This window comes from Labeo rohita, chromosome 7 (assembly GCF_022985175.1).
Source record: "Labeo rohita strain BAU-BD-2019 chromosome 7, IGBB_LRoh.1.0, whole genome shotgun sequence".
NCBI classification, from domain to species: Eukaryota; Metazoa; Chordata; class Actinopteri; order Cypriniformes; family Cyprinidae; genus Labeo; species Labeo rohita.
The window spans coordinates 43,256,306-43,265,148 of record NC_066875.1 but is presented as its reverse complement, the minus strand read 5'-3'; the positions used below and the strand labels follow the sequence as shown (position 1 = coordinate 43,265,148).

Here is an 8,843-nt window from a genome sequence, read left to right as displayed (position 1 = left end):
ACTGTGTTTTGTAGGTGCAAAGGACATGTGGCGTGCTTACCGGGACATGAGGCAGGCCAACTGGAAAAACTCAGACAAGTATTTCCATGCACGTGGGAACTATGATGCTGCAAAAAGGGGCCCTGGAGGCAGATGGGCAGCTAAAGTAATCAGGTATGTCATCTGTGGCAGATTTTACATTATTTTATTCCTCAGAACAGCAGCTCAATGTCTTATTACGGATGTTTACATTTTTGGGTGGGATTTTGAATTGTAATGTTAATATCTAATGTTAATGTTTACATTTAAAGTGCATGGAAATTGCATTAAATCACTGTTCTGATATGTGCAGTGACGCAAGAGAGGCTGTGCAGGGATTCGGTAATTCGGGCCGTGGTCGTGCGGATTCTGCAGCTGACCAGGCTGCTAATCGCTGGGGGCGTAACGGTGGTGACCCCAACCGCTACAGACCGAAAGGCCTACCCAAAAAGTACTGAAAAGAAGACCACCATCAGTGCGACAGAAATTGAATGAAATCATTTTTACTGTAAAACTGCTTGATTCAATTTTGTATAAAACCATGTTATTCTCTCCTTTTTTGTTTTGTTTACATGTTAGCAATTAGTTTAAATAAATCTGCATTTATGACATGAAAAATGCTAAAGTTTTAGCATTATTTGTGTAACACGCTCTAGTGTCTGAATAAAGAGAATAACTTTATTCATCATTTGTGTGACTGTTTTCATTGCATCACTCATTGTTTATGTTGGAGCGCCACCAGCTGGTCATTAAACCACATTGTTTTTATCTACCACTGTCTTTGTCTTGTTTGTATTGATTAGCTAATTAAATCTGCATTTATTACATCAAAATGCTGTATTTTGTGTTACACTGATTTGATTTACAATAAAATAAAAGGGTGAGCCTAATTTCTTTTTATCAAAAATACTGATTGCTTGCACTGCATTTCTAAATAAATAAAAATAAATAAATTGATTAATTTATATAAATGTAGCATATTTATCTAGTATCTTTATCTATCTGGTCCTTTTAACAGAGGGGTATATAAATCAATGTTTAGCTTACTACAGTCACAATGTATCCCTCCAAACACTACATCTTTTTGTTACATTGATTTGATTTACACTAAAATAAAAGGGTGAGCCTAATTTCTTTTTATCAAAAATACTGATTGCTTGCACTGCATTTCTGTGCAAAAATAAATAAATAGATTAATTTATATAAATGTAGTACATATATACTACATTTTGAGAGTACCTTTATCCATCTGATCCTTATAATGGAAGGGTATATAAACCAATGCTTACCTCACTACAGTCACAATGTATCCCTCCAAACACTACATCTCCGTCTGTTTCTTCTGTTTTACTGTAGTTGTAGATGGGTTGATAGGATTACATAATAACGAGAAATCGTGAGATAAATGTCTATCCGATATGTTTTTAGAATTTGAGTAAACAATGCTTCTGTCCACCCCATTTTTCCGTAAGAGTAGGCGCGGCCATTTTTTTTTGTCCCTGGTTTTGTATTTTTAGCTGTACAAAACAGCTTGTTTTGCTGCTTGATTTTGCAAACTAGAGTCTCTTACCATTTTTTTTAATGTATTATCTTAATTATAAACACACTGGTTTGTAGTGTAAACAGTTTTACCGTTTACTGCACTTCATTATTCTTCTCGCTGTTTCCCTACGGCGGCGGCAGCTTATGAACCGGAAGTCTCACACATTACCAGAAAACAGCTTGCATGTTTATTCATGTCGCTCATTGTTTATGTTGGAGCGCCTCAAGTTGGCCATTAGAGCACATCAAGAACACTTAAGTCAAAAATGAGATAATGATACTGACTGAATTCTCTGGAGTCTTGACACATACTTTTACTTCAAACTCACTAAATTTCAGCCTCAGTCCAATCAGAAGTACCGGTACTTAGGTAGAAACCTATACATAGGAGCCTGATAGAAAATGCTTATTTTAAACTCTTCATACACACACACACACACACACACACACACAGACATGTTTGTTTTTGTGAATTGTGGGGACTTTCTATAGACTTCTATAGATTTTATACTTAGGTAGGTTTTGATGCTGGTTTTTGCTGGTCATGTTGCTGGTCAAGGACCAGCATGAACCAGCAAAGGACCAGCATAAACCAGCTAAGGACCAGCATAAACCAGCAAAGGACCAGCTTAAACCAGCATCAAAACCTACCTAACCAGCATTCCAGCATCAAAACATACCTACCAGCATATGCTGGTTTTTTCACCAGGGTAACCCAACCCTAACCCTAAACCTAGCCCTCACAGTAAACATGTTTGCATCGTTACACGTTCAGATAAACATCATTTACTATTTTTAATCATTTTTTAACATTGTGGGGACCGCAGGCCAATCCCCACAATGTCAAAAATTTCAGGTTTTACTATCCTTGTGGGTACATTTGGTCCCCACAATGTAGCAAAAACAAGTACACACACACACACACACACACACACAATGTACATCCAAAATAAGTGGTATTTTTATCTTGTGAAATGAAATTACATCATTGACTGACTTAAGTTGTTTACTGTGTTGGCTACAATAAGTGAGAATATAATCGCAGTGTTTTTGCTGCTGTTTGTATTCCCAGATGTTAAAACTGCTTGTTCTTTTAGTGTGAGGTGTGAATCATCCCAGAACATGGAAACTCCAGATGCCTGCACACGTAGCCAACACTTGCAAACAGTGTACGATAGTTTACTCTTACCTTCACTTTCACACTTAGGTAAAAGCATTTTTACTTTAAAACTTTTACTGACATAAGGTTGAATGCACAACTGCATCAGACACAAAAGCATCAAACAACACAGGAAGGCTGCAAGGTGGGAATATATTCAAAATAAACTATAAAAACATTTTAAAGTATGAAACATTTCATGTGTGCATAAAGTCTAACTTTCAAGCCTTAAAGAACCACTTTGCTTTAAATTCAAAAGGAGTTTTTTTTTTTTTTTAAAGTATATTCCTACATTTTAACTCACAAATTACTGTCGCTTTGGTAAAAGTGTCTGCCTAATGCAATAAAAACAAATTACTAATAGTTTCAGATATAAACTATTCAGGTAAATAATGATTTTGCATCAGTAAAGATGTCTGACCTCTTTTTCACCCCTTCTGATCTGAATTAGACAAGAAAGTAAATAATCACAGCTGCCTCTCTGACTTTCCAGAAATAGTTGTGCAATAGAGGAATCAGCTCAAAGAACCAAAATATTTATGGCACAGCACAACTGGAAACTCCGTGCCCAGCCCATGTCCAAACGGCTAATCCCACTTTGGAAAAACCTGATTCAGCCAAAAGATACAAGATAATGTCTCAACATCCCAATTTAAGAATGCTGTGCTTCAGGTTTTAGTTTACACTTTTTACATGCAGAAATCCTATTATATCTATATGGAATGTGTTTTTAAGAAATGTTAAGGGGAATACGTAAATAATAGTTCACCCAAAAATGAAGTTTTGCTTAAACTTTGCTCACCCTGAGGCCATCCAATACATAGCTGAGGTTGTTTATCAGAACAGATTTGGCAAAATGTATCATTACATCTCTTGCTCACCAATGGATCCTCTGCAGTGAATGGGTGCCGTCAGATTGAGAGTCCAAACAGCTGATAAAAACATCACAATCCACAAGCAATCCATACGGCTACAGTCCATCAGTTAATGTATTGTGAAGTGAAAAGATGCGAGTTTGTGAGAAACAAATCCACCATTTTAATAAACTGTTGCTGTTTAATAAATTGTTTTGCCATGAAACACATGGTCACCAAAATTTAGCAAAATGTGTATTTAGACAATGATTTTAGGCCTTCAACCAATACTTTCATAAATTAAGGCGAAACATTGAGTGGTGTCAACACAGCAGTAAAAATTTTACCCATGATGTCAAATTGTCTGACTAAGTGGTATGGAAATTTATCTGTATCCTACCAATAATACATGATCGTTACGAAAAGGCCTACATTTTTATTCCCTGAACAAAGGTATAAACATGATTGAAAACACTCATAAGCGTGTCTCCAGGTAAGCCTGGTAATTAAAGTTTGGCCATTTTCAAATTACATAGAGAAAAGGGAATGTTCCCATCAATCATCCTATTCCTCATTATAACCCTCATTCGAACATTATGAAATGACCAAAGCAGCAGAAATCATTTTGTAATAAACTTTATTTTGGTCCCGAGGAGACAGATTAGTCAAAGAGTCCGAATCCCATGTCATCTTCGGATTCTTCAGACTCCTCTTTCTTCTCTTCTTTCTTCTCCTCCGCTGCAGGAAAAAGAAACAGAATAGACATTAACATTACAGGACCTACTGAAAACCAATTAACAATTTACAATTATTTGTCCATAACAAAAGCATAAGACAAATTACATTGCACTGAGGTTTATCTACTTGCCCGTAATGGCTATTTGGTTGAAATGATGGCCTTTTAAGAGCAAGTAGATCTAGACTGAACAACACTGAGCTGTATCGTCCAACTCTATTAGAGAGCCAGTGAGAGGCTTCAGAAAAAGAGAAGGCACCGACCTGCAGGGGCAGCAGCAGATCCTCCAGCGGATGGGGCGGCAGCACTGGAAGCAGCTACAGCACCACCGGACGGCACGCTGGCCAGCTTGCTGAAACCTGTCAGAAGGCCACAAACACAGACTCTCAGACATGCTCATGTAGATAAAGGTCAGGTCACCCAAACTGTTTACCCTCTTAAAGCCCTCATTTCTCATCCATGATGCTTACATGCTGATATACCAGAAATTATGCTTGCTTTGTCACACATTTTTTGTGTGTGTGTGTGTCCAAACATTTTAAGTAATTGCAGAAACGTCTTTACTGGAGCAACCTGAGGTTCAAAGGCCCTACAGGGTTCCCATGCACTCTTTCCGCCGATTTAGAAGGGATTACTGGATAAAGTTTTTTGGCAATTATTTTACGAAGATCACACTCACAAAAAATTATCTTCTAATAAATTCTAGATCTGGAATTTCCATACTTAATATCCTCAACTCAACCTTTATTTATAAAGTGCTTTCAAAAACACCAAGGTACACAAAATTCTGTACAGAGAAATGAAACTTAAAGCACTACACAAAAAATGTATTTTAAAAAAGAAAGACTACTGAAGTACATTTTACAGAAAACTCTTAATTTTTCTACTTTGAAATCTCATGTTAATTCAATGTCGTTTCTCTGTAATTATTTGTGAAAACTATTAGCAATTTCTGAGTGAAAAGAATAAATAAAAAATAATAATCACACCAGTCAAAACTTTTTGAACCGTAAGATTTCTATAGCTTTTCTCTTCTTAGAATTCTCTTCTGCTCACCAAGCCTGCACTTATTTGATCCAAAATACAGCAAAAGCAGTAGAGAAATATTTTTACTATTCAAATTAACTTTTATTTGAATACATTTTAAATTCAGCATCATTACTCCAGTCTTCAGTGTCACATGAAATCATTTTAAAAATCATGAAATCATTTTAGAAATCATTTTAACATGCCAGTTTGCTGTTCAAGAAACATTTCTTATTATCACCAATATTTAAAACAGTCGAGTACATTTTTTCAGGAATCTTTGAATAGATCCAAAGATCAGCATTTACCTGAAATAAAAAAGCTTTTGTAACATACACTATACTATTGAAAAGCTTGGAGTCAGTATGATTTTTTTTTTTAAAGAAATTAGTACTTTTATTTAGCAAGGATGCTTTAAATTGTGATGAAAGTGATTATAAAGACATTTATAATGTTGCAAAAAAATGTCCATTTCAGATAAATGCTGTTCTTACCTTTCTATTCACTAAAGAAACCTGAAAAAAAAATTCTACTCTGCTGTTTTCAACAAATGTTTTTGAGGAGCAAATCAGAACATTAGAATGATTTCTAAAGGATCATATGACTGGAGTAATGATGCTAAAATGCAACTTTGAAAACAGGAATAAACTACATTTTAAAATATATTCAAATAGAAAGCAGCTATTATTAATAGTAAAAATATTTATACTTTGAATTAAATGCAGGCTTGGTGAGCAGAAAAGCCAACTTCTTTCTTATATATATATATATATATATATACACACACACACTTAAAACTGTTCAAAAACATTTGACTGGTAGTGTATTTTAAAGTAAATCCTACACCAAATTTAGTCCAGCGTACCCAAAGTTATTTAAATGCAAATAAGTCTTAAAAATGTCTTTGTCAGTCTTTTCTCAATATACACTTGTGAATAAAACAAAGATTGGAGTACATTTTACAATAAAACAATTTCAGTTTCTCAAATTCACATTTAAATCAATACATTACTTGCAATTTTGTTCTTTGGGCAATTTATTAGCAATTTCTGAGTGAAAATAGTTCCTACACCAGCTGTACCCAGCAGGTTCATGCCATAACCAATACTTTTTTCAAGTTTTGAAGAAAGTGTTAAAATCCCCTGACATTTTCCAAGTTTTCCATTCCCTAAAGAACCCATGCCTTAACTGAACTGGGTTTATATTTTCAAATCAAAGATTTCCTTACATCTGTAACATTATGCTAACAGTTTAAAACAACAACCAACTTACCTTGGGCAATCACTTCCTCCAAATTTTTGCCATTGAGCTCAGACACAACCTACAAACACAGAAGTCAACATTAAAGAAAAGCACTTAAGCTACAGGTATATGGTCAGAGTCCCTTACAAGCACACCATTTGCCATTACCTTGCTCATACGGGTGTCATCAACCTCAATGCCAACGCTATCCAGGATCTTCTTGATGTCACCTGTGCTGGGGCTCTCTTTGCCTCCAAGGGCAGCGAGCAGGTAAGCAGCGACGTAACGCATCCTATAATAAATAAAAATAAATGTATGCATTAACACGTAGGAAGCATTAACAGTTTACAGCTATTTACAGCTGAAAGTCCCAGTAATACAAGCAAACAATACTGCTATGATTAAAACAACCTTAACTTCACGCGGTATTTTTTCAGTTCACCATGTTCGTGAAATAAAGAAAAGGCATCATAAATGCGCACACAAAAACGTTTACATTACCACTAACTGAGCTCTTCTGTACTAAAGTACTTTCTATTTAAAGAGCAAGAGGTAATTTAATATTGTTTAGTGTACTTAAGCTTAAACAATGGCATCTTTTACTAGTAGTTCAGAGATATGCCACATGGCTAAGTGTACTACAGTTAGCAGACCGTGTATCAATACATCAATCTGAGCGTCTGTACTACATCAGTCTCGCAAACTGAAGGATTGGGGGCTTTATTGTTTCAAACACGTTCATTATTTGCTCATTTGACATCTATATGCGCTCGTTAAATTAGTGTTTTTATTCACTCACTTGGCGGAGAGAAGGAGTCTCGCGTGTTCACTAGCGGGCTCGTGCAGGCAGAAAGGAAGCGGAAAGGTGGCGAAAACCGGAAAAACGACACGGGTGGTGACGTCACCTGCGAGGAGCAAATCGAAAGGCTGAAAAGCACGTCAATCACGATGGTGTGGGTGGAGTTTCTTCACTTATTTTCCCTCCGGATTTAGATGCGATATATATTTATTAATAAATTCCGCACAGTTTTATACAACATATTACGACAATAATATTTAAAAAGAGAACACAAAAATCATTAAAAAAACTTTTAGAGAAATGGCCAAAAAATTGTTCTGTCACGCATGCACGTCCACTGTTGGTCATTGTAAGTGGCCGAATAAATTAATAAGGTGAGGGTGTGAAAATTATTATTATTATATATATATATATATAGGAGCAAATCAGAACATTAGAATGATTTCTAAAGGATCATATGACTGGAGTAATGATGCTAAAATGCAACTTTGAAAACAGGAATAAACTACATTTTAAAATATATTCAAATAGAAAGCAGCTATTTTAAATAGTAAAAATATTTCAAAATTTTACTGTTTTGGCTGTACTTTGAATTAAATGCAGGCTTGGCGAGCAGAAAAGCCAACTTCTTATATATATATGTGTGTGTGTGTGTGTGTGTGTGTGTGTGTGTGTGTGTGTGTGTGTGTCCAGGAACAAAATTGGCCATTCTTTCATAAATTCATAAATTCCAAATTATTTAGTTTTTTCATAAATTAAACCATCGAAAGCACCGAATGCGCCACTAGTCTACTAACAAAACATGCCAGCAGAGGTCATTGTTTATCAAGAGCATATAAACCAATCATATAAAGTGACTGAGATATAGCTCACATGGACCAGTGGATTTATATCATATTTATGAAACATATTATATTTATTTAATACAGATTTACACTCAAGCCATGCTTTTTTTATGAACAGTGCTTACAAAACACTGTTTTTTGAATAAACTTGGAAGTAATTTAATATTTGGAGGGTATTCTTGCCAGAGTAGGAGCATCTTATACAAAACCATATCCAAAGACAAGAGAGTCAGAAAATAACTTTTATATTAAAAACCAAAAAACTGGCCCCAGGAAATGAGTTTCAGGGGGATTTTATCTTTATGAGAACATTGTTTTCTTACCATTTTTAAACACAGCTGTAGCTGTAGCCTTAAAACTAGCAGACATTCTACTAGAACAGACAAGCTGGTCTTTGTCTTTGTTAGATTATATAGCTGTCTGTAAATGTATTTTAATATGTTCAGCACACAAAGCTGTTTAAGGAGTTGTATGATATTATTTTGTCCTTTTTAGAGTTTGACAGTATAAATTATCATCCAGCTTCACTGCAAAAGTGCAGTTCACACATTCTGCCTGTAACATCTCTTTTTGCTTCTCAGAATAAGCAATTTCATTTCAAAAGACATGAGGGTGAGTAAAT

At 35.2% G+C, this 8,843-nt stretch overlaps 2 protein-coding genes across 2 annotated transcripts; one reads left to right on the top strand and one right to left on the bottom strand.

Moving 5' to 3' along the window:
* Positions 1 to 6: 6 nt before the first annotated feature.
* saa (serum amyloid A) lies at positions 7 to 699 on the top strand. Its single transcript, XM_051114757.1, has 2 exons — positions 7 to 153; positions 332 to 699. Exons 1-2 carry the CDS (start codon positions 26 to 28, stop codon positions 474 to 476), a joined length of 273 nt encoding a protein of 90 aa, XP_050970714.1. The 5' UTR covers positions 7 to 25; the 3' UTR covers positions 477 to 699.
* A 3,494-nt stretch (positions 700 to 4,193) lies between these two features.
* On the bottom strand, positions 4,194 to 7,509 carry rplp2l (ribosomal protein, large P2, like). Its single transcript, XM_051114756.1, has 5 exons — positions 7,377 to 7,509; positions 6,746 to 6,869; positions 6,608 to 6,656; positions 4,573 to 4,668; positions 4,194 to 4,311 (listed from the first exon to the last, which is right to left on the bottom strand). The coding sequence occupies exons 2-5, from the start codon at positions 6,866 to 6,868 to the stop codon at positions 4,235 to 4,237; spliced, it is 345 nt and encodes a 114-aa protein (XP_050970713.1). The 5' UTR covers position 6,869; positions 7,377 to 7,509; the 3' UTR covers positions 4,194 to 4,234.
* Between the last annotated feature and the right edge of the window lie 1,334 nt (positions 7,510 to 8,843).